Here is a 26,356-nt window from a genome sequence, read left to right as displayed (position 1 = left end):
TGAGCTTTTCAACTTGCCTTCAGATTCACCAAATTTCCAACCACCTGCTATAATTTCTTCAAACTCAGTATGTTTCCATTTAAAAAAAAAAAAAAAAAAGTCTTTTTTTCTGTATTCTCTACTAATTATACCACTGGACCTCCCAAGTCAAATCCTTAACTGTGTCAATTTTACCTCCTATAATAATTCTCAAATCTGTCCCTGGTCTTTTCCAATCTTACTGCTAACAGCCTTAGTTAAGGGTTTGGACTCAGATCTCTTAAGATTTTTGCAACAACTTGCTAACTGCTCTCCCTGTCTCCAATTTTACCCCACTTCTATCCTCACCCTCCATATGATGAGATGTGTATTTCAGTACAACATACAATTCCCTAAACTCCTGGCTCCTGCCCAGCTCTCTAGCCTTTCTTCTGGTTATTATCAACCTCCTACTTAACAAGGCTCCAGTAATTCCTAACCTCACCCTGCCCCACATGCCATTCTGTTTCATGCCTCCTTCCTTTGCTTATAGAACTTCCTCCTTGTCAGGGCTCTACTTTAATCCTCCCCTTGGTCTGGGGAACGATTTCTCATCCAACAGGACTCATCTTACCAATCTCTTCTCAAGATGCTTTCTTCTGAGTCTACCCTCACTTGGAACATCAGGAGGATCAAGAGCAGGAGCTCTTAAGTCACACTGCCTGAGTGACTGTGGCAAAGTGCCAAACACCTCTCTACCTGTTTCCTCCGCTACAAAATTGAGGGCGTTTTCTAAAATTTATGTATTTATTTTTAAAGAAACACCACTTACTATGTACTATTCTAAATGATTTACAACCTTCAGTAATCCTACGTGGGTCTAGCACTGTCCACTGTCCATGTTCATAGATGAGGAGACCAAGCATAGAGTATTTAAGTAACTTGTCAAGATCAAAAAGCTAGGAAGTGGTGGACTCTAGATTCTCCCTCAGGCAGTATGGCTCCAGAGTTCTTTCTGTTCACTTTGGCAAATAACAGCAGTTACCTCACAGGATTACTCAAGAGTAAGTTAATGTATGCAAAATACTCAGAAGAGGGCTTGGTACATTGTAAATGTTGGCTATTATGACTGTTCCTTCACTGTATGTGCACTGCATTCATTCTAAAATCTATTTTTGAGCTCCCTCCATTATTTCCTGTCTTTGTGTCCTCAAATCCTGGCTTTGCTAAATGTTTGCTGAACAAGGGGAAATCTGTCCCCTTATGCTCCTTAATTCATGTTCCCATTTTCTCTTCTCTTAGACCCAGTGGTATTGTCAGGCATCAGGCAAATAAAAAAAAATTAAATTAAATCGTGCTATACATCTGAGGAAACCAGGTCTTAAGCTGCTGAGGCATTTCATGGGCTGAGCAGAGTTCCCCAGAATCCCAATTACTCATCTTTGTTCCAATCCTAAGGTGGTTTCCTTAGTTCATCTTCAAGAAACTTTTTTTCAGATCATAAAAACTATGTTTACTTACAAAATCTGTAAAACCTGAATATTAATAAAAATCTTTTTCCCTCTATAAAGAAATAACCAGTGTGGCCTATAACCTATGCCATTTTCCTATATGTGTAGATTACATTTTTAATTTTACAGTTTTATGGGATCCCTGGGTGGCACAGCGGTTTGGTGCCTGCCTTTGGCCCAGGGCACGATCCTGGAGACCCAGGATCGAATCCCACGTCGGGCTCCCCGTGCATGGAGCCTGTTTTTCCCTCTGCCTGTGTCTTTGCCCCTCCCTCCCTCTCTCTCGCTCTCTGTGTGACTATCATAAATAAATAAAAATTAAAAAAAAAAAAATTTACAGTTTTATGAACTCTACCCTAAATAGAGTTTACAACCTGCTTTTGTGTCAATGCAATTAAATCCACATGATTTTTAATGGTTGCAAAGAATCCTACCACATCGCAATCCATTTTAAAATATACTACTTAGCAGTTTTTACTTCCAGCATTTGCTACTACAGAAGCACCCAGGTGGCTCAACTGGTTGAGCATCACACTCTCAATTTCCACTAAGGTCAGATCTCAGGGTCCTGGGATGGAGCTGTGCCTCCAACTCTGAGCTCCATGGGGGGTCTGCTTGAGATTCTCTTTCTCCCTCTGTCCCTATGCCCTCCCCACTTGTGTGCTCTCTAAATAAATAAATTTTTTTAAAAAGTACTTCAATGAACACCTATCTGTATGCCTTTACATATCTGCTTATTTCCTTAGTCACTGTCTATATAGTTGAATGGCTATGCCAAAAATTACATATACAATGCAATGTATTACATTACAGTAAGCTTGTCCTTTAAAACTATGTATTTATTGCCTAGATTGTTTATGCATAAGAAAAAAATTCCATGTTCATAATCTTTTACTCATTTTTCCCAATGTCCTTTTCTGAGATTTATATGTTGCTCTATTTCAACAATCTCAATGGCTAACCAAAATGCCAAATTTCTTTGCTTCTGTCAAAGAACTTTTCAAGTTCAGTATGGTAGGGCTTGGTTATCACAGTTAAACTAAAAGCTGCCTAGATGGCTCGTGGGTTAAGCAGTAGACTCTTGATTTTGGTTCATGATCTCAGGGAATCTGCTTGGGATTCTCTCCCTCTGTCCCTCTCCCTCTGTGCTCCCCCCCCATCCTGTGCCCCAGCTCATGCTGTCTCTCTCTCTCTCTAAAATAAAATAAATGTCTTTAAAGTAAAAGCTGTCAATGGAGAAGTTATTAGTGATTAATAAAGTCCAGGAATAGTAGTCTGGCATACTTAAGGTGATAACTATTGGATTCAGAATACCTGGGTTTAGATCCACTTTGAACAGTTTACCTTACTCTTTAAACAGTCTCCTCACCTATACAATGCTGGTGACACCTACATCTTAAGACTTAAGACTTCACTTAAGTCGTGAAAACTACATAGACAATGCCTGTTGACAGTTAACACAATCCCTGGCACAAAATGCTCAATAAAAAATAGATATTGTTACTATCACAAAGTATTTCAAAATAAGTTGAATAGCAATGAGATTAGCTCTTGATACAAGGTATTAGAGTATTTTCTTTTCTGTTACCTAAATAAAACTTTACCAGGTGAGAAACATCTTTAGGGATAAGTAGTACAGACTGGATAAAAGGAGAAGAAGGAAAAAAAAAAAAAAACAACAACAACACTGATCCCATCCTACCAAAGGGGTTGAAATTTGAACAGAAGCTTCCGTCTTGCATTTTAGAGTCTAGGTCATTCACCTTCTACAGTAAAACATATAACAATTTTGAAAAATATCTACAACGCAAATAGTAGAATACTATATAAATGCCTTTAAAATTTCACTTAAATATATCTAAGACTCTTATAAATTTTCTATTAAATAGAAAAACAATTCTGCACACACCAAAGGTTAATATACAAATAACTAGAAACCTAAGATAATGGAGTTTTGATAAATTTTGCATTGTTTTATGAATAAAGAACAGATAAAAGACATGGAAATTATTTAAAACACCACTTATCATTTATATAATCCCTTTTCCCATCCTCTATATCAGTAAGACTATGCCAGTGTGACTGCTTTTTGTAGTGACCCTGAGGCATTACAAAAATCCTTAAAGTGCCTTCTGACTCAAAGAAAAGGTGAATCAGAGATCTATTGCATATAGGCTGTTTGTTATGTCAGTTAAGCAACAAACTCCTTTTCTTTTCAATAAATACCAATTTACTGCAACTTTAAAAGAAATTAAAAAAATACAGACTCTATAAGGACAGAGTCTGTATTTTGTCTACTTCTTATTTCTAGCCATGTATGTAGTAAGTACTCAGTAAATACCCACTGAATAAATAATAAGAATACTTGAGATTTATGACTTATATGCTAATTTTTAAAATGAATTTTAGTCTTAGAAACAGGATCCACATACCTGGTGCTTCTGCTTTCAGTTCTAACTTGATTATTTACTTGCCTCAATAAAGTCACTTAAAATTCTTGGAGCTCTCTTTTTCAGTCCCTGAATTAGGAATGCTAAAGCTGCCCTCCTACCTCATGTGATCTTTTGTAAGGATCAGTTAAGGGAAATGAAAATATTTTGTAAACTATGAGACACCATGTAAATGTCAGTGTATACTATTTCAAGTGTCTTACAGATTAACTTAGGGCATACAAAGTTTACTGTTTAAATAAATTTAAATCTCTTCGCATTAACCTAATTAAGATATTAAACACCTCTACATTGTCTTTTTTTTTTTTTTAACTTTATTTGAGAGATTAAAAAAAACACAAAAGCCGCGGGAGAGGGGCAGACTGAGGAGAAGCAGACTCCTGGCTGAGCAAGGACTCTGAGATCCTGATCTGAGCCCAAGGCAGACACTTAGCGGCTTAAGGGACTATGCCACCCAGACACCCCCAAAACACCTTTACATTTTAAGTGTATTCAGTATTTACCTATAATTTGATTAATCTATTTATAATTAAAGCCTTTCAGTATCTCTATTTTATTGATGGGTGCTAAAATGTTACTACTAATTCACACACATAGGCTAGAATCAGGAGTTAACCCTCACTCTGCTAATACTAATGTGGGAGAGAGAAAAGAACAGGACTGACATAACATTTGGATTTTCATTTTAGCTAAATCATCTTCTAGTTGTAGCACAACTTTTACATTTAAAAAAATTTTTTAAAGATTTTATTTCTTTATTTGACAGACAGAGCAAGAGTGTGAGAGAGCACAAGCAGGAGGAGGGCGGGGCAAGGGAGAAGTAGACTTCCTGCTGAGCAGGGAGCCCGAGGCAGGGCTGGATCCCAGGACCCTGAGATCATGACCTGAGCCAAAGGCAGATGCTTAACTGACTGAGCCACTCAGGCGCCCCTAAACATATTTTAATTAATATTTACTAGGCATTTATTTTGTCAGGCACCATTCAAAGCACTCTACATCTAATTCTCCCAACAGCCCCAGGTAGTTGTGACTACTGCTATCTATCTATGAGATACTATTCTTATTCTCTCTTTTCAGATAAGGAAACCAAAACAGAAAGGTTAGACAATAGGCCCAAGGTCAGAGCGCAAGTGGAGGACTGCAAGTGGAGGGCTGCGCTGGGATGCAAGCCTCGGCGGTCAGCTGCCAGTGTGCACAGCTTTAACCACTAGGACAGCTGCGCCTCCACTGCTAGCTGCCTCAGTTTCCTTCTGAGGTTAAGGGTACTCCACAGGATCCTTTACGAAGATCAAATGATATGTAAAATATTTTTTTCATGCTTAATAGGCAAGAACTATACAATTAATGTTAAAAAACAAACGTTTATAAGTATTTGAAATAAACTGCTCTCCCTGTTATGACCTTTGTTATTTTAAAACCAGTTCAAACAGTAAATTACAACAGTCTTTTGTCTTCTTTTAGGAGAGAGGGGTGTATACAGGGAGGAGGCAAGTCAGTGCAAAAATTCATTAAAAATAAATGGAAAATAGCACAGCAGAGTGGGGGCATTTCAACAGGCTCTTTAAGTATAAAGATTCAACACAGCAAAGGCTTTTACATAATAGCCCTGAATACTAACGAGACAGAAAGTTATGAAACATCTGAGAGTTAATACCAAAAGATCAATAGATTAAATGTTATCTAAATATATTTCAACTTGACAGAAACTTATGTAATCTCAATGGGAACCTTCTGATTTTGGTAAAGGTTTTCAAGCTTTCCTTTCTTGTCAACAGGGATAAATCTGGACGGGTGTGGGCTAACTGCAGACTAGATTATCTTTTTCTAGTTAATAGTATTTAGTTTTTCATAAGACTTTTGTGAAGAAATTATAGTGAAGGTCTTTTAGTTACTACCACTGTACGATTATATAAACGCATTTCAAATGCCTATCTAATGAACTGACTCTGAAAAAGTTAATGCCTAACTACAGATTTATAACTCTATTAAATATTTTTATTTACCCCCCAAAATTGTTAGAATACTTGATATCTATACCAACTACAATTTGTTAACTCTAAGATCTTTTTTTTTCCTCCAATGCTGCACTACAGATTTATGGGATGAAAAAAGTTATGTTTGTTAATAACATTCAGACACATTTTTGAGAAGGGAATTAATGATTTTTGAAAGACCTCAGAAGAGGGAAAAATTGGCTATGAGGTGAAAGTCAAAAGACTTGAGTTCTAGTTCCACAAAAGTAAGATTTAAGTAGCTAAATAGGCAAAATTCTTCAGTGCATACCGTGCAAATTGTCTTTAAAAAAGAGACAGGGTTTTTTTTCTGTTAAAAATAATATCTCCAATCCAAAGCCCCAAATCCTCCTTAATTAAAAGATTACTGGTTATAAAACAGTAAGCCAGACCTTAAATTAGTAAATGTGCTCACTGTTCTGTAGATTAAGACCTGAATTCTTATGAAGTGCCTAATTTTTATGGAGTGCAGTATTTAATACTGCATGGTGCTATCAGTAAGTTTTAGCCTTTATTTTATACCAGGACAAAACAACAACAACTTCTCTGGAAATGTGCCAAACATTTTCAAAAGATGAGTTCTAAAGCTAGGACCCACCAAAGTGCAACATTTAGGAGAAATGGAGGATATAATGTTGCCTCTCCAACCAGCTAGCTGTGTGGACTGTGGGACAACTCGTTTCACTGTCCTGGCTCCTGCTTCATTTTTAAAATGAGGACCATGGCCTAGATGGTCTGTACTTCCTCAAACTCTATTTACCCAGAAAGGCGGAGCTGCCTGTATCAGAATTTTGTATTCCAACTAGTTCTCTTTTGTTCTGGGCCTATCATTCTATTACTCCCCTTTATGACTGCTTACAGTTCCCATAAAGATACTCAAAGACTACGAAAATATGCCAAGTTTATGCTTTGCGCTCTAAAGGTATTAAATAGAAGGTCACTAGTTCAAAATGACTAAGCACTTAGGATAAAGGACCCACAAAAGAGCGTTTCAGTTACACAGTTTATAAATTGACTTAATACCTAGTATCAGTTTTTATTTTGGGTGTCTACTTTCTCCGGTATTATTACTCCCTCAAGCATTATTCCATGCCAATAAAGACACCAACCTTGAAATATGCTTATTTAACACAAGGCTTAAGAGGGACACTATTGACATTTGGGGCCTGGTAAGCGTGTGGGAGGCTGCCCGGTGCGCCGCGCGAGGTAGAGCAGCATCCCTAGCCTTTGCCCACTCCATGCACCAGCACTACTACTCACTCCCGCGAGGGGGGACACCCGGAGATGCCTCCAGTTATTACCAGATGTTGCTCTAGATAACGTCCTCCCCCCCGCCCCCGCGGTAAAGTCCCCCCCTAGTGGGGGCACCACCGATGTAAAGAACTCTTTATTCTACCTCAAGTCGGGCAGGGTCCCCTTCCGCAGCCTGAGACCCCCTTAACGGTGCTAACCTAGGTCAGGAAGCCGAAGCGGCTTCTCGGAGACGAAGGAGGATCAGACAAAAGATCCAGAGGCTTTTTCCCTACGGCTTGATCAGGCGCGGAAAGGCAGGCAGGCGCGTCTAAGAGCTCAGCGGAGACTACCTCGTCGTCTGCGTGCACCGGGGCTACGCGAAAGGTGAGCGCGCGTGCGCTTACGCCGTGGCCCGGGCAGGCCGCCTCGGGCAGCCCGCGCTGCAGGCGAGCGCAGGTGGGCGCGGACCCCCCCCCCCCCCCCCCCCCGGCGGCCCCGCGGCCCCGGCAGCCGCCCGCGCCCAGCGGCCGGCCGGGCCTCCCGGAGCGGGGTGCGGGCGCCCAGCTCCCGCCACGCCCACCCGACGTCACCCGTTACACAACCCCCCCCCCCAGCTTATGCAATTGTGCCCTCCCGCGGCTTCCAACTGCCCCAGTGACTCCTGCGGGGTACGCCGGTGGACGCCCCACCCCCGCCCCGGCCGCCGAGTGCGGGCGGCGGCCCCAGCGGGCCCGGCCAGGCCGGCCAATTGCACGAAGGAGCGCGGCAGGAAGCTGCGGCTCGGGCTCGCCCAACTTCCACCCCATCCCGCGCTCCGGCGCCCTCCCCCGGGCCGCCCGCTCCGCTCGGGGCGCTCCCCGCAGACCGCAGGGCCGCGGCCGGGGAACCCCGAGCCGGGCGCCCCTCCCCGCGCCGCGTCACAGCCGCCTCCGAAGGCGATCCCCATTGTGACCGAAGCACTCCGGGGCGCCGCCCCCTCCCACACCCGCCGGGACCCCGAAGCCCCACGCGCGGGAGCCGGGCGGCCTCGGGGAGGCGGAGAAGCGTCCCCGGGGCGCCGCGGGCCCGGGTGGCCGGCGCGTCGGGGCGGGGGCGGGGGGTCGGCCGGGCCCGCCGCATCCCGCGCGGTCACCTGCTCGCAGCGCCTCGCAGGCGGCGGCCAGGGCCTCCCGGTAGCGTCCCTGGTGCAGCAGGTCCCCGAGCCGGCCGGCCGCGCGGGCTCGCTCCCGCTGGCCCGGGAACCACTTCTCGGCCAGGTGGTTGAGGACGACGCTGGTCCTGAAGCCCGAGGCGGCGATGGCGGCGGCCGGAGGCGGCGGCCGCGGGGTGGTGCCCTCGGCATCGGCGGCGGCGGCGGCGGCGGCGGCGGCGGGCGGCAGCCGGTCCCGGCACAGGCGGCAGCGGGCTCGGAGCTGCCTCCGCAGGCAGCGACGGCAGTAGCTGTGGCCGCAGGGCACGGTCACCGGCTCGCTCAGGAAGCCCCGGCAGCCCAGGCAGCGCAGCAGCCCGCCGGCCCCGGGGTCCGCGCCCGCCGCCGGGGCCGCGCTGCAGCCCAGCCCGTGGCGGAGCCGGTAGCTGAGCACCAGGCAGTCCACCAGGGTGCCGAGGCAGTCGGGCCTGACCGGGGCCCCGCGCCGCAGCGCCGCCGCGTACGCCTCCAGCGCTCCCTGGAGGTGGCCGCCCAGCGCCAGCAGCTCGCCGCGGCGGAGCAGCAGCTCCCAGCGCCCCGACTCCGCCGCCGCGCGCCCCAGCCGGTCGCCGCCGCCGCCGCCGCCGCCGCCGCCCACTTCCCAGAACCGGCCCCGGCCCCGCGGCGCGGGCGCCATCTCCCGGCTCCCCCCCGGGGAGCTCCTAGCCACGTCCGGAGAAGACATGGCCCGCGGAGGGCTGCGCCGCCGCCGCCGCCCGCCGCCACGGTCGCGGAGCCTCCGGGGCGCGCGGCTCCGCACGCGGCCCGCGAGCTGGGGGGCGTGGCGCGCGGACACAGCGGGGCGGCGCGCGCCCGGGAAGCCCCGGGGGCGGGGCCTGGCGGGCGGGGCGGGGCCTGGCGGGCGGGGCGGGGCCTGGCGGGCGGGGCGGGGCCTGGCGGGCGGGGCGGGGCGGGGCGGGGCTCCGCCCAGGCGCCCGGGTCTCCCCCGCACGGCCCGCGCCCGGGTCCCGGAGGAGCCGCCCCTGGCCCCGCCCCTCCCGAAGCCCCTCCTGGGCAGGAACGCGAGGTCAGATGATCCCCCAGCGGGGCTCCAATTGGCTTCTCCCGAAACGGGGGCCTGGCTTGTAACTGAACAAAGCCTCTGGCCGCGCGGGCCGCCCCGCCCCTCGCCTCTCCGCGGGCCGCCTGCCCTCACCTGCCTCCGAGGCTTCTCCCCCGATTCCCGCTGGGCGGGTGCTTTTCTGCCGGCGGCTGGGCCCCGGGGCTAAAGCCCAGATCGCCAGCACCGCCCGGACACGCCCGGCGCCCAGAGGGGGGGACCCGCCCCGGGACCCGTCTTCCCGGCCGGTGGGCGCCTCCCCGTGTGGTGGTCAGGTGCACGCCTGCAGTTTCTTTACACCCAAGTTACAGATGGACATGTAGAGGCGGAGGACCTAAGAGTGCGCAGAGTCAGTCTGGGGACTCTGTGACTCCTCCCGTCTAGGCTAGGTCGACTTTAGAAACAAAATAACCCCACCCACGTTCCTGAGCCGACTCCCAGCGGAGGACAAGGCACTTTTCCACGGTGGCAAGTTACTGCGGATTTCCTGTGTGAAACTGCCCCCACCGCGGGGAAGAAAGCCCGCAGGTTCCCAAGGTGGCCGACGCGCTCTTCCCATCTCATTCAATGCTCCACAGCTGGCTAAGGCCTATTTTTGGCATTTTTAAAGAGAAACCACCAAGATGAATAGTTTTCATAGGGCAGTATAACGCTACAACCTGCGCAGGGTTTGCAGCATTGCCAACAGAAGGAAAAAAATGATCTGGGTTTTTGTAAGTCGGTTATATTTCCTTTAAACTTGGTATCAGCGAGTTTAAAGCTCTCCGTTGAGAATATAGACCTGATAACAGGCCACTAGATTGTTAATGCTGGAAGTGACTTAGAACTTTTAATCCTTTTTCAGATGGTTAGAACAATGGCCCAGAGAGGGAAGGTTACCTGCCCCAAATCACACAGCCAATAATATATGCAGGCTCTGCTCCCTTCCCTCATTTCACTGTTAGGTTACCGTGTTAGATCTCAGAGATATATTACATGAGATTTTCAAAATAAAGAAAGTTGGTAAATGGAATGTTAACCGGAGCATGCTATGCCTGAAATGGGCTAACGTTTAATTAACATCCTTCTTTATATGGAACAGGCAGTTAGGCTCAAAACTGCTTTTGAGTTACATATGTTTTTACTACACAATGAGCAAATTCTGTAACTTCAGACGAGATGTGGATATATTGCCCCAAAGGAACAAGGAAAAAAGCTAGTTAAGGAAAAGCGGAGGCTCCCATTCCAACAGGGTGTGGAGGCAAACGGGTTCCTGTACTATTCATGATTGCACCTGAAAAACACTGTAGCCAAGAAACAAGGAGCAATTCCTAATCGTTTAGGTGGGGAATATTGGGATTAATCGTAATTGTGACCTTGAATTTAATCCTAACCCCCCCCCCATTGCCTTCCCTCAATAATAAGAATGAATGCTCACATACTCGAGACTTGAAACCATAAGTGAGAAAACAAATATTCCTCTGTAGATGGACATTGACTTTTTGTGATACATTCCTGTCCTTAACAGCAGCTGGCAAAAATGTACAATAGTAAATACTTCATACATGTGTCCATGATTACACATGAAGTATAATAAATTAACAAATATGCTTATATTTCCTTCAGATAGAGTTCCAGTCAGGTTTTATTATGGAATTTCCCCCAAAAGTAAAATGTATGGTTCAGAAAATAGTGTGAAGTATCATTTGTCCTTTCGAGTTTCTTTTCCTAATAAATGTGACAGATAAGCACATCTGATTCTGGTGTGAAATAAAATGGTACAATTACAATAATGTGAGAGGGAAAAAAAAAAATGGGACCGTGGGAGGAATCTTGCCGTGATCTCCTTGGCATTTGTGAATGGTTATAATTCATGTTTGCTGGTTTATACATTTACATAACTGGTTCTCATTTATGTAACTTATTTATGTAAGAGGCTGCCTCTGTGGCCTTTCTGTGCTGCACAGTTTCCCTCTGAAACAGGAAGTCTGGGGCAAAACAATCACCGGCTGTAGCAGGTCACTCTTCCATCATTCTCTGCCACCAAAAGGGGATATGCACTTTGATGTGACTGCCTTTTAAATTAAGAGGAGAGAAAAACTAGTACCTTCATTCATTTTCTAAAATTCGGACTTTGGTCTCTGGCTCCCCTGGCAGGCTGCAGTGGAGGAGGGGGAACCCGTGAAGCAGCCCCCTGGCCAGAGGGAGTACACTGGGGTGAGGCTCTCCCCTCTTTCCCTTTGAGCATTACTTGCCTCTGTCTTTGCTAACAAAGTAGTAAAATCATGAGATTTGTATTTCATTTCAGTTTTTTAGTGTTGTCTTCTAAAATAGATCAGTTATGTAAGAGAGTAAGAAGAAAAGCATATCTGTTTCCTAATTTGGAAAATGCTTATCACCATCATTCCCTTCGTATCCCTGCCCTCCCCCCCGCCACACCAGAAGGAGACTTTTCCTGATATAGTTAGGTAAACTCCTATTTAAGAATAACGTAACATAGTGCTTTTCCTGGACACGAGTCAGCTGAAGATGTGTATTTGAGCCTCTTTTTTTTTTTCTTTTTTTTCTTTTTTTCTTTTTCTTTTTTTTTTTTTTGCCGTGGGTGAATTTACCATTTGTTTCTTCACATTCTTACCATTAAAAAAGAAAGCCTGAATTTAAGCTTTAAAGAGCCAAGCAAAATTATATCCTCTTTCTGATTTATTGCAGTTGGTAACATTCCGGTTAGTGCATTGAAAACAGTAAACTCTAAAGTCCAATATAACCAGCACACACCCAATAGCATATATGTACATAATGCACAGATGAAAGGGTCTTCAGAGACCACCTCTCATAGCCCTTATTTTATGTGTATGAGGACCCTAAGATCTGAGAAACTCCTGGTTTAACGGAAGTCATACTGGAGGGGCAATCCGGAGACCTGGTGCCGCCCATATTTGTGCTATCTGGGAGGAAGTCATTTGCCATCTGTAAAATGAGGGAACTGGAACCATCTCTCAGGTGCCTCTGCCTCTGGATCTGAGCCCTAAGGGTTTGTTTGAACACAATTGAGAGGAGGCAGCGAGTCTTCCAAGCTCAGGAACACAGCAACGTGACACCTGTTACATGAAAATCTAACAGCAGAGGAAAGGCTGAGAATAGAAGGGGTATCAGGAAGCACACTTTGTTGATGCACACCCAGCCCCATCCAGGGGAGGGGGGATCTGATCTCTGGAACGTTAACCCTTTCAATCATAGGACAGGGATCCCCCACCACACACACCTCCTCGCCCCTACTGTAATTCTGTGAGAGGCTGGAGAAAAGTCTGGGTGGCGGGGGGGGGTGGGGGTGGGGGGGTGGTTATATAACTTGGGCATTTGTGGGGAAGTTTATATAAGATGCTAAAAATACAGTATATGATTGCTATAATGGTGTTCTAAGTGAAAAGCCCTAATGAGGACAACCTGCGTAGGTTAAATAGAGGTGATGCTAAGTAGATATCTAAACCCAATTGTCTGCAGTGACTACTGTCTAACCAAGTACAGTTTACTACTCATTGCTAATAAAAATATTCTGTTATCTTCATGGGGAACACTGTCAGTGTGCTCAGGGGGCACTACCCTTACCATGGGCGCCATTCTTAATTCTTCTTTCCAATGCTCTAAAAAAATCTAGAAATACTAAGTAGGTAACCCATATTCTATTTTATTGGTAGGCAAATTGATAAAATGAGCATATTTCCCAGCATCAAGCTGTTAGAAAGAAAGGAAAAAATCCCATATATAAATATAAATATAAATCCTATATATTATTTAACAAGCCCTAAGAATTAACCACATATGAATTCCTCTTGCTCTCTATCCTCCTTCCTTGACTGCACCCTGCCCCCATGCATTTAGCACTTATCATCTGATATATTATACATATAATTTGTCTCTACCCTTGAGACTGTAAACTCCTTAAGAGCTGGAATTTCTGCCCATCCTGTTCACAGATGTGTCTCCAGCACCTAGGACACGGAAAGGACACTAGATGATCATTGTTGAATGAGTCATGGACAAATTAATGATATCACCTAATATTCTTCAGTCTTGTTAGTGATGAAAAATCTTTTAACTGCTAATACACGAGGATAAGTTATTTTCTTCATTTCTCTTCTCTTTCTTTCATACTTCCCACCTAGTCTGCCAAAAGATCTTCTTGGTTCTGCCTTCAGGATATATTGAGAGTCTGACCCCTTCTCATTGCTCCCTCCACCCCCTGACCTTTCACTCCCTCCCTTCCTCACTCCATACTCCCATAGTCACCATGGCCCAAGCCATCAGCATTTCCCCTCCTGAAATAACACAACCAGTTTGGGTATTCTTTAGATAAGAATTTTGCAAGTGGAAACAGAAAATTAAATTCAGCAACATTATATGTATCTACAAATCAAAAAAACCACAAAGAAATATATAGTTGAACAGCACAAGTTTGAACTGTTCAGGTCCACTTGTATGTGGATTTGTTCTGTAAATACACACAGTACAGTACTGTCAGTGTATTTTTTCTTCTGTTTTTTTTTAATATTTTCTCTAGATTACCTTATTGTGAGAACATAGTATATAATACATATACAATATATATGTTAAGCAAATGTTTGTGTTATTGGTAAGGTTTCTGGTCAACCGTAGGCTATCATAAGTTTTGGGGGCATGGGTTTTCGACTGCGCCAGAGGTCAGTACCTCTATCCTCTGCATTATTGAAGGGTCAACTGTATAATCACCTAGCATAGTGAATGAAGCTTTAATAATTTGAAAATTATAAAACACTAATACTTTGGATAGAATCTAGCATTAGTATTGCTATTATTACTTAGAAATGCTCGCTAAACTGAGGATAATAGAAAGTCTTTGAAGATTTGAGAAGACTTGGTGATCCCACCAAGTTACATGGTCTACGTGGGTCCATGTAGGATCCCAAGAGGGTGATCCCACCAAGTCCATGATGTCTACATGGGTCAAAAAATCTTGGAGCCATCCCGAGCTCCTCTCTTTCTCTCCTATTTCACATACACAAGGCCAGCAAATCCTTTTGGTTCTACCTTCAGAATGTATCCAGATTCTGACCCCCTCTCACTCTGCCACCACCTTGGTCCAAGTCACCAGCAGCATTCCACACCTGCTGGATTACTGCCACAGTCTTCTCACTGGCTCCAACCCTCTTTGTTCTCTTGTCAGCACAACAACCAGAGTCATCACCCTAAACCATAAAACAGTATGCTCCTCAAAACACATTTATTCCTCAGTTGAGCTCCCAAGAAAATTTAAAGTGCTGACCAGTGACCCAGAAGTTAGTCCTTGATCTATCCTATGCACCAGCCTTTCTGATCTATCTCCTGCTGGTCTCCCCATTCTTACTCCTCCCTGAGCACATTGGCTTCCTCATGGCCTTGGCTCTCTCTGTTCTCCTGGCTTGGGATGCTCTTCTGACAGATATGCTCAAGACTGCTCTCCCTCTTTCCCTTGGAACATTTGTGCAAATGGCACCCTCTCGGTGATGATTTTTCTGGTCTCCCAATCTCTCTTACCTGTTTTTTGTTTTTTAATCTTTCACGTTTATCCCTAATATTTTAATCTTTTCACGTTTATCCCTAATAAACTGGATGTTTATCTTATTTATTATAAATTCCACAAGGGAAAATTTAGGGACCAGGGGGCAAAGACAAAAGGGCCAGATGATGGAGACATTATTTATGTATATAATAAACTGCTTTATTTACTGTTGGATTTCCAGTGCTTAGAACATATATAATAAATCCATGATTAAAAAAAAAAACAATTGTCGAATGGTAGAATAAGGAAGGGGCTTTGGTGCTACACACAGGTATACGTGTGCTTTGCTGCCCACCTTTCTGCTTGTGCTGGCTACGGTTATTGTGCCACTGCTTAGAGGAGAGAGTGAAGTCTGTGGAATTAAGGAGGTGGAATGGAAACTAGAACATGGTTTCTTATGATAGGATCTAACAAAATCATAATTGTATTTAAGAAAGATAAGAGAAATAAAGTTGCAGTGTCAGCTTCCTTGAAAAAGAATCACTAATCCTAGTGGACAACACTGAGTAAATATACTTTTGGATAATTCATATATGTTCTGGCAATCTGACAAACTCCTCATGCCTGCCAACTATAGAGGAACACCCCCCCCCCCCGATTCTGTCCCCCTACGATGTAGTTTCGTTTCATTTGTACCTTCCCAAGATTATGTAACTTGGTCAGGCTATCCCCCCGCTGAGAAGATAAAGCCTGGCTCATTTTCAGCTCCTGTGTGATGTTTTTAGAATCTGACATATTAAATTGTAAAAATGTAAGATTGCAATTCATAGAAGAATGAATGATGTGTATAAAGTGAACATGTATATGGGTTCATCTGAAAGACCAGAGTACGTTATTTGGGTGGCGTGGACATTTGAGCTGGTGAAGGAGCTACAGGATGTTAGGTAGGCAAGTCCCTGTGAGTAGATTGGGCCAGATGACCTGTGTCCCAAGATGGTCTACAGGCTCTCCAAAAAAGGAGAGATGGTCACTTCAGATGATGGAAGAGTTCACAACCAGGAGATGATAATGTACAGATCAAAGAGTCAGGGCAAGGACATAATGGCGGAATAAGCAACCAGGTTAGAGGTTGAAAGTTAAGAGAAAACCAGAGGAAGAGGAAGAGATGTAACATATCAGGTAGATATGCATCACAGACCATCTTTCTTCAGTGTCCAGTGCATGGTTTAGGCCAGACTGGCTTTGGGCCTTGGACAAGAGAGAAGGAACTTTTTTTTCTATCCCTGTTTTCAACTCTGAAATAGCTAGACTAAGGGATACTTTCAGACTTAAGTGAAAGAAATTCAGTAAACAACACAGATTCTACAGATTCTATTAGCCAGTACGGAAAACTAATTATCACAAAAATAAACAGTCCAGAACAAGTTTAAGAATAATGGATATATTAAAATACTACTAAGGGAAGTCAGACTCAACTAAAGTTTTAGGTCAGTCAAGAAAGACAGTGATGCTTTCCAGTGATCCATCCTTTGGTGTTTTTGTCAAGAAGAGACTGCTGGGCTGCATGCATGGTCCAGGTATCCCACTCCTTAAAATAATCCTTAAATTCTTATATCTTGTCTTAATTAATCCCATTAACTCCCTTATGGAACCAAATTGCAAACACATAACTTTGAATAAAAAGCCTCGCCATCAGAAATGTCTTGACTGGACCTGTAAGTAAAATGTACATATTTGGTCCAGTACATGAATCCATTTATGATGCCCCCTTCTCTGTCCTAACTGGCTAGCTCATATGAACTCCCAGAATTCTAGCCACTAATTTAATCTGATTCTGACCCCTATCTTTGTAAAAATTCAGGATCTGACACCTCTGACTCTGACTCATTTGTTAGGTGACGACACTTCTCATCCAGTGTGGAGGGAACTGAAGGTTCCTGCAAACCCATTTATTATCAGGCTGACTTTGCTACAAGTGCCTTTGGCTTTAGAGGATTTATTTATCTGGGTATCACTGTATCTTTCTCCCCTGTTTCATCAACTCAGGCCTAAAAGAACTAAGGCCTTTTCCATAGCAAGTGCTTCACCAGATTTAGATCAAACCTTTCTGAGCAGACGGGGGCATTTTGAGTAAAAGAACAGCTCCAATTTTGTTTCTCCTAAATTTGATGTAGCCGAGTTATTTGACCCCAGATATAACTAGATAGCTTAAATGCAGCTTGCAGTAGCTGTGAATACTAAGCTTTCATCTATGGTTGACCCTTGAACAACACAGGTTTGGACTACGAAGGTCCACATTCCGGAAGATTCTTTTTCCATAGATATAGTACAGTCCTATAAGTGTATTTTTTTCCTTATAATTTTTTATTATTTTTTAAAGATTTTATTTATTTTTTTATGAGAGACACAGAGAGAGAGGCAGAGACACAGGCAGAGGGAAAAGCAGGCTCCATGCAGGGACCCCAATGTGGGACTCAATCCTGGTACTCCAGGATCACACCCTGGGCTGAAGGCAGATGCTCAACCACTGAGCCACCCAGGCATCACTCATTTTTTTTTTGACCAGGCAGGGGTCAGGGCTCCTACCCACCCCTACCGCCCTGATTTTGTTCAAGGGTCAACTGTGAATCTGTTAAAACAACTTGCTTCAAAGAATGTTTTGGAATTTATATGATAAATCAAACTTGTTTTGTGTTTGGGGAAAAAAAGAGCTACTTATATGTATAAGAAAAGTTTGCAAACACAGAGATGGTGTCAGTTGAAGGACACTGTGCCGCACACAATGAGGCCAAAAAGCATCTCACTCAGAGCATAAGCTATCCCCTCCACCCCTCCAACCTCCTCCACACCCCCCATCCTCCACCACACCCCCATCCTCTTTCACACCTCCATCCGCCTCCACACCCCTATCCTCCTCCACACCCCCCATCCTCCTCCACACCCCATCCTCCTCCACACCCCCCCATCCTCCTCCACACCCCCCATCCTCCTCCACAACCCCATTCTCCTCCACACCCCCATCCTCCTCCACACCCCCCCATCCTCCTCCACACCCCCATCCTCCTCCACACCCCATCCTCCACCACACCCCATCCTCCTCCACACCCCATCCTCCACCACACCCATCCCCACCCCCCCATTCTCCTCCACACCCCCATCCTCCACCACACTCTCATCCTCCTCCACACCCCCATCCTCCTCCACACCCCATCATCCTCCACAACCCCATGCCCACCCCCCCATCCTCCTCCACACCCCCATCCCCACCCCCCATCCTCCTCCACCACACTCCCCATCCTCCACCACACTCCCCATCCTCCTCCACACCCCCATCCACCTCCACACCCCCATCCTCCTCCACACCCCCCATCCTCCTCCACACCCCATCCACCTCCACACCCCATCCTCCTCCACACCCCCATCCCCACCCCCCATCCTCCTCCACACACCCCCATCCTCCTCCACACACCCCCATCCTCCACCCCCATCCTCCTCCACACCCCCATCCTCTTCCACACCCCCCATCCTCCACGACACCCCCATCCTCCTCCACAGCCCATCCTCCTCCACACACCCCCATCCTCCTCCACACCCCCCATCTTCTTCCACACCCCCCATCCTCCACGACACCCCCATTCTCCACATCCCCCCCCATTCTGTGAACCTATGGGAAAAGTTTCTCCAGCCCCGTGTTTGATGAGGGGGTTGTAACACATAATTTCTAGTCCCTTCCAGCTCAGAGAGGCTGTAATTTCTGAACAAATACATCCCTTGCCTTTTGATAATTTTCTAGTGGAAAACCATGCAGCTTGGGCTCACATGCGAAATCTTTACTTTTGCAATTAGAAGCCCCCCCCCCCCCCCCCCCACCGCCCCGTCGGAGGTTTTCCAGTCCTGGAGCAGGCGGGGTCTACGCATGCGCGCCGCGCTTCCGCGGGGCCTGGGCGGGGGCTCTGAGTTTGGGGGGCGGGAGGGGGGTGGAGTCCCTACCGAGGGGCCCGCTGTGGCCGAACCAGGACCAGGGGCGGTGTGACGTCGGTAGGTCCCGATGGGCCAGAGAGGGTTAAAGGTGGCCCCGGGGTTGGCTGAATGGGAGCTCAGCGGGCAGGCGGGCGTTTGCGTTTGGCTCGGGTTGACGGATGCAAAGCAGTGGCGGCGGGGATCAAGGGGGCGCGACCTGCGTCTCTTCCCCTCCGAGGGCTTGTCAGGCTTGTCCCCCGCGGGCTGCAGGGGCTGAGGGGTGGGCCCGAGCGCCCCACCCCTTCCTGGCTGCTCCCTCGAGGGCTCTGCAGCCGGGTCGGCCACCTGGCCCGAGGCCCGGCTGTGCGGTGCGGTGCCTGCCTGCGGGCGGGGCGGGAGCTGGGGGCGAGCCGCAGGGAGCGGTCTTGGTAAAAGATAGCCCTGAGCCTCGAAAATGTGCTCCCGTATTTCACAGCGGAAAGCAGGGTGTAGTGAGCTTTTTTATTAACCCCCGTGGGGACATTGCAGTGACAACTGTATAGGGGGGAGAGTGCTATATTCAAGTACCCACTGGTCTTTGAAAGAGACTTTTTCCAGATCAGCAAAAGAGAAGTGATCGATGTACACTGCGTGCCAGTGGTGACCTTGAGCTTCATATCCACCAGCCCAGCAACATCTGATACTATGATGCTGGCCAGCGCATGCTATGAGGAGCATGCCAGGTGTGGAAGACACCCAGGGAAGAGGCCACAGGCTTATAGGACCTTGGAGTTAACCGGGGAGCTTCCCTTGAAGCTTGTAAAGATAGCCATCGAAGTCATGAGAAACAATAGCCCCACCTGAGGCTTGCCACCGGACACGTCTTTAACCTTCAGCTGTGTCCCCTTCAGGTGCAAGGGATCTTTTTGGTTTTTTTTTTTCTTGTCCACTAGGAAAACCTTGTTTACCTCCAAGACCACCAATGGAAGCTTCCAGCTGTACCCAAGCCATTCCAGCAGAGGACACAGTGGACATACCTGAGTTTGAGGCAGAGCCCAGTGGTTATGGAGCCCCATGGACAAGAGGATCACCAACCTCCTGTTTGGGTCCACCTCCTCTCATGAACTGTTTTCCCAGAAGCACATCCTTCCCTAATCACAGAGCCTACTGTGCCTGACAAAGGGATAGGCACCACAGCAAGTGCTGCGGACAGGGAGGCAACCGAGTACAGACTTGGCACATTAATACAGCACCAGCAGGAATAGCCTTCATGGATCCAGCAGGAAGTGGAACCTGCATGTTCATGACAGGTGCTTCTGATGTGGCCTCAGAGGTCTTCACGTACTTGGAGCAAGTGTTTGCTTCTAGTGCATACTTGCAGCATGTCAGCAAGAGCTGCTGGTTCCTCCCTTGTGGACAACATGTATGTGGTTACTGCAGGGCAGAGATGACCAGCAAGTTTGTTGCAGAAACAGTTAAAGGTCCCACAGCAGACCTCTTGTCTCCATCCTGCAGGCTACACAGTGAATGGGATGGAAGCCAGAGAGCCCCCCAGCCCAAGGCAGAACCCAGAGGGATCAAAAGGAAATGGACAGAATTCTATCAGAAGTCAGTTCCAGCACCATAGGACCGGAGAAGACAGACAACCCTAATATCATCCTTCTTTGGCTCCTTAGCTCCCTGACACTAGGGGTGAGGGAAAGGAAAAAGCCCCAGCAGCCCAGGAGACTGAGGACACAATTCCTCCTCCAAGAAAACACCACAAAGGAGTCCTACGTTATGCCAAAATTGAGAGGGCCTGAACTACCACTCGTTCAGGGTCTTCAAGCAAAAAGGGTTCTTCATGAACTTCAAAGCCTGCCTTATTGTACAGAGTAGAGAGATGAACATCAAATCCAAGATGGTGGAGGAGTCAGGGTGGAGGCCCCCATGCAGTCATCTCAGTGCGGCAGGGGCGAGGTACCACTGAACTATATATCAGAGACCAAGGATGCAGGAATTTTGAAGCCTATTAGAAAAGGAGTTACAGCATGGAGACCTAGGTATTTCCAGTTATTTCTAAAGCTTGCCTTAGATTTAAGTAAATAACTTAAAAAAAATAAAGTACATTTTAAGAATTAAAACACCATAAAGCACAATTGAAAGGCACATCTCTTTTCATCATGAAATTCACAAATGCGTGTTGGTGGGAAGAGTCTGGTAGGTGATGGAAGAATTGGAAAACACCTGTATTCACACCAAGAATAAAACTGTGACTCAGTGGGCCTGTGCTGGTCAGAGGAGGAGTCTCTTACCTTCTTTCTTAATCTGTTTGGATTGCTGTAACAAACATATCATAAACTGGGTGGCTTATAAATGAACGTTTATTTCTCACCGTTCTGGAGGTTGGGAAAGCTAAGATCATGGTGCCAGCAGATACATTGACTGGTGAGAGCCCACTTCCTCATTTATGGCTATCTTCTCACTGGAACCTCTGATAGCAGAATGGACAAGGGTTTGCTCTGGGGTCTCTTTTTTAAGGGCACTAATTACATTCACGAGGATACCACCCTTAGGGCCTAATCACCTCTCAAAGACCCTACCTCCTAATCCCATCACTTTGTGGGGTAGGATTTCAACATGTGAATATTCAAGGAACACAAACAGAAAAAAATCTATAGTGCCTTGCTTCCTTTTCTCTAAAATGCATCTATTTAATTATGTAACCGAATGAGCCTCAAACTCCAGTGGAGATCAGAATCAGCAGAAGTGCTCTCTGAAATGCTTATTCTTGGCCTTAGACAAACTGTTATAGGACCATCTTAAGTGGTGCTGATGGAGATGACTCAGGATCTTCACTCAGAAGAACAGGGATACGTGGTCCAATTTAAGAACTGACCCTGAGTGTCAGCAAGTAGGCCCTGTACATTTTTTTTTTATGTAGATGTGCTCATCTTTTTGAACTATGTGCTGGTTCATTTTAATCATACCTACTGTAGACATTCACCTCATTAACAAATGTTGGAATAAGAGCTTACCATATGCCAGGCACTGTTTTAGGTGTGTACCAGTTAAACACTTTTGATTTTTTAAAGATCTGTTTTTTGTAATGCTATATACAGTCTACCTTATTTTTATGGTAGCTGTGTTGTAGGGGTGAGTGATGTATAAACTAAGTGACAGAGGATAGGATGGGATGGAGAAGAGAGACAAGGCTTTTTGTTCTTATCCTTCTGCTGATTACCTTTGCAAACTATAGGGGATGCATCAAGCTTCCAAGGCTTTATAATGTTACCAAAAATATAAATACAAGTATGCCATGACATATGTAAGAAAAGACAGTTGTTTTTCAACAGTGGGTTAGGGGACGGGGAGGTCCTGAAGCAGTGGCTACACAGTATAGAAGAAAATGACACATCCTTCCGTTGTTTTGAGAAGGTATCCAAATTTGAGAAGCATTAACTTATCTTTCTCCCCTCTTAATGAATGGACATTAGGTTGAAGGCATGGAACAGCACACATATTTAAGGAAAGGAAATAAAATGTCTTATTTCCTTACAATACTAACGGATTGCTTCTTTCTTACTATGTTACTCTGTCATGGTCTTGTGTTAAATGTAGGAAAAAAATAAGGCCCTTTAGCAAATTAGAGTCAATGTTGGGAAATCCATTTGCTCTGGTTTCTACACCAACAGGAGAGGTTCATAATGTTGACATGTCCAGTCTATTATGGGCCACCTTGCATCTGGTGAAACTGGGGGGACCTTGAACATCCTAGTAGACTCATGGATAAGATCTCTAGCCAAATAACCCTCCTATCAAAGAAACCAGAGGTAGTTCCTACTTATCCTGGGGGAATGGGTTTCAGTCCCCTGCTAGCTAGCAGAATTATTCAAACAAGCCACTGAGGGAGCCAGATGCCACCTCACTCTCTTGACACTCAAAAGTCTGCTTGCCATAGCCCTTAGCTGTCCATTCCATTCCTGTATGGCTCTGCATGACATCAGTGTCCTCCTCTGGGCTGCACATATATGTGAATAATGAGCTTTTGTGGGTCTCATCTTCCAGTGTTGGCATCATGTGTTTGGCCATCACTGTAGCCCTAGGGCAAGAACCCCTCCCTCCCCAACAGGAATCATAGGGGGTGATTAAAACATGTTTTATCCCCTGAATAGGATTGTTGTTAAAATAAAACAAACTCCTATATTAAAAAAATATTTTATCTATTTATTCATGAAAGACACAGAGAGAGAGGCAGAGACATAGGCAGAGGGAGAAGCAGGCCTCCTTTGAGGAGCCCAATGTGGGACTCCCTAGGGTTCATGCCTTGAGCCAGAAGCAGACGCTCAACCACTGGGCCACCCAGGCACCCCAATTCCTGTATGTTTAAATAAAATGTGCCTGTGCATAATTTTAGAAGGCATTTTTTTTTCATCCATAACAAGATGGTCAGAGAAAGTGATCTCCTCGAATACTTTCTTTTCATCATAGCCTGTACTTGTGATAGACTGGATGTAACAAAATAAGTGGTTGGCCAGTTGCATAGCGTCTGCAGGGGCCATGGATTATCACAGCCACAGCAAGCCCAGAATTAGTCAATATGGGATAAAGGCAGGAGTCATCATTTCTCAGGAAGCAAACTAAAGCAAACACAAGAAACAAGGCCTCCCTCAAATTTATGTTGGGTTATTATATTTAGGTTGGGAGTATGATTAACCTGTGTTGCTTACTTATTGATAAATAAGAGCTAAGCTCCCAATTGCCAGGCAGTACAGCAGACATCTGGGCTCCAGAAGAAGGTGTGAGTGCGAAAGAAGGCAAGAGCAGGTGTGTGTCATCAAGTCAAGCTTCTGCCCTAACTTCACGTGCCCAGCAGGGACACGGGGACCCTTCACGACTTCTGCCCACGAATGGTTTCCCCTGAGAGTGTCTGGTGATCAGGCAAAGAAGGCCCACTCAGGCTGCGTAAAGACTATGTAACATAAAGAATGGCTTGTGGGAGGTGAAGCCAGCAATTAACAGGGAAGCGGCCTTAGACCTTCCAAAGGCGGCACAGTCGTTGGGGACTGCCTCTCTGCTAGTGTTTGTGAGAGAGCGCATTCACTGTGCTCCCCTGAAGTGGACCATAAAGGCTGGTTTGCACATCATCAAATGTACCTGGGTGTTCTGTTACCGAGTTAGCTACCATTTATTAGCTACTATGTGCCCCCCAGTGCTACATGATCTCCTTTAATCTGCTTATCAACATTTTGGGATAGGTACTATTACCCACATTTTGCCAGGGAGGAAACTGCATTGAGTAATTTATTCAGACTTATACAGCTAAAAAGAAGAGGTGGAGTCTAGATTCAAACCCAGAGCCAAGGTTCTGGATGTGCAAGCAACCAGGATGTGTCTGGGCATTTCTGGGGAGAAGGAACTAGCTAGGAGGACTATCTAGGACAAGCTGCTCCAAGTACAATGCCAATAAAGAGAGATAGGTCATGGCTTTACCACAAATATAATTTTGTATTAGAGCAAGAAATCAACCAGATGTCCCAAAGCATATACCATTAGGACCTGGTTGGAATACAGATGGATCCGTGTAGGAAGTGACATTCCAGTTAGGATGAAATAAACACAGAACCACATTGTGTATTTTGATGCCATTTTCTCAACAGCTTGCACCTTACTGTACAGATTTATCGAAGTAGTATTTTTGTGCTCTACATAAAGCACAAATCAAAATATGCATGCTCTGGCATCGATCAGCAGCCAGCACTGCATATTGGTTGCGTGTTTATTTCTCCTTTCCTTACGTAAGCGTGTTTACATAACATCAATACCCAGAGCAGGAGCCAGATGATGTTATGCTAACTGATGGGAATAGCAAAGTACTGCAGAGCTCAGCACTTTTGGACACCGCTGCCTTCCGATGGTATCGAATAATGAGAAACTCTCCACCTTGAGAACACACCTCCTGGAGCTTTGTACTCTGTTCATTGACTTTGCTGCCTTTGGGTTGATGGTAGCCTGTCTTTATGCTACATTGATTAGTTAGGGTTTGGTTTAGGCAATTATGAAATCCTTTGAGGCTTAAAAAACAAAACAAAACAAAAAAAAACCCACGACCTGGCTGAATAGATGGGGACCTTCTTGAAGGTCTCTTGTTAAAAATTCATTGTTACGAAGTATTTTCGACATAGTGATTTATAATTGAATTCACAGAGCTTAATGTTAGGTCTGAAGGATTAACTTGTAAATTATGTAATTTGAGCTACAGCCATGCTAATTGTGTTAGTTCAGAAGAGTGTTTACACGGACATGAAATCACTGTTTTGGAGACACCGGCAGAGTGAGACATCCCAACCAGATGAAGTTAGCTCCCCTCACCACTTCAGCACGTACTTTAATTAGTATTTATGTGCACTATATAAATACATAATTATTTGTACATGTCTGCTCTATGGTCTCTAATTAGCTTTGCCTCCTTTTTATTACCTTGAAAAAGAATTTTTTTCAGATGCCTCTATGTCTCCCTCCTCTCCAAATTTCAAAACTCCTAGCTGAATCCTCTGAGCCCTGTGAACACACACCAGGATTTCATCTGGCAGTAAGAGTTTCAAGTCAATTAACGATCTCACAGCTTTGCAAGCCTCTCATAGGAATCAAACCTAAATGACTCTTCCCAGATACAAGTCATCTCTTGGGTAGTTTCTTTGTCTTAGAGTAAAAAACACTTCCAATTACTTGTTTATGTCATCAAATGGCCACGCACTCAGAGAGCCCACATTAGAAGGAAAGTCAACGTCTAAATAAGCATTCATTTGTAAAAGATCTCCCTGTATTGAGAGGCCCAAGATAGTTTAAATGTATATGCTATTTCTATGTTATTTACCTACTAATTTACCTAATTTCCTATTCACATTTTTTTCTCAGCCGTTTCACTTAGAGTGACCAGTAACACTTGATTTTCCCAGCCCATGCCCACATATATTTCTAGCAGTTTTCTGTGTGCTCCATTTTTTATGAAAATCAAGTATATTAAGATCTGAACTTCTCTAGTGGTTAAATTGGGAGGGATTATTTGTTTGTTTGTTTGTTTACATTACTGAGGATCCTTCACTTTACAAAAGGGATCAGGGACCTCTTCTTTCTGTAAATATTATTTAGCACATCAGTGAGATAAAAAGAATTCTCTGGATGACAATACAACAATGTGAAAGTACTAACTGCCACTGGACTGTACACTTAAAAGTGAGGTGGTCAATTCTGGCGTATTTTACCACAATTAAGAAATATATGTTATTGAATTACTGTGGACCTGCACTGTGCTAGAGGACATGGCCACGTCCATGGCACTTCTACTCTAGGAGGAGGTCTAGTGCAGCAAATAATGGAGGAAATGTGGCATGGTGCTCTGAAAGATATGTTGCTAGACCTGAATATCTAGCAGTGGGAACCTAATTTACATACCAGGGCTGAGAGAAGGCCTAACATCAGGAGGTATGTTAACATGAGATGTGTTTAGCCTTCTGAAGTGTGGGGAAGG

General features: G+C 45.5%; 1 protein-coding gene and 1 long non-coding RNA gene across 3 annotated transcripts in view; one reads left to right on the top strand and one right to left on the bottom strand.

Moving 5' to 3' along the window:
* LONRF1 (LON peptidase N-terminal domain and ring finger 1) overlaps window positions 1–9,100 on the bottom strand; it is a 36,980-nt gene extending 27,880 nt beyond the window's left edge. Inside the window, exon 1 of the mRNA XM_041752566.1 lies at window positions 8,297–9,100. Coding sequence (XP_041608500.1) covers window positions 8,297–9,038 — 742 coding nt within the window. The 5' untranslated portion in view covers window positions 9,039–9,100. The remainder of the gene's footprint in view (window positions 1–8,296) is intronic.
* A 9,779-nt stretch (window positions 9,101–18,879) lies between these two features.
* Window positions 18,880–22,388, top strand: LOC121488997. 2 transcript variants are annotated; one of them, XR_005987226.1, is made up of 2 exons: window positions 18,880–18,945; window positions 19,800–22,388. It is a non-coding gene; the product is annotated as an uncharacterized LOC121488997 (long non-coding RNA). The 2 variants fall into 2 exon arrangements; XR_005987227.1 differs by having other exon boundaries at window positions 18,898–18,945; window positions 19,465–22,388.
* The last annotated feature ends 3,968 nt before the right edge of the window (window positions 22,389–26,356 follow it).

Source organism: Vulpes lagopus, chromosome 4 (genome assembly GCF_018345385.1).
Source record: "Vulpes lagopus strain Blue_001 chromosome 4, ASM1834538v1, whole genome shotgun sequence".
Classification (NCBI taxonomy): Eukaryota; Metazoa; Chordata; class Mammalia; order Carnivora; family Canidae; genus Vulpes; species Vulpes lagopus.
Note: the sequence above shows the minus strand (reverse complement) of the source record. Positions and strands in the feature narration are given on the sequence as shown.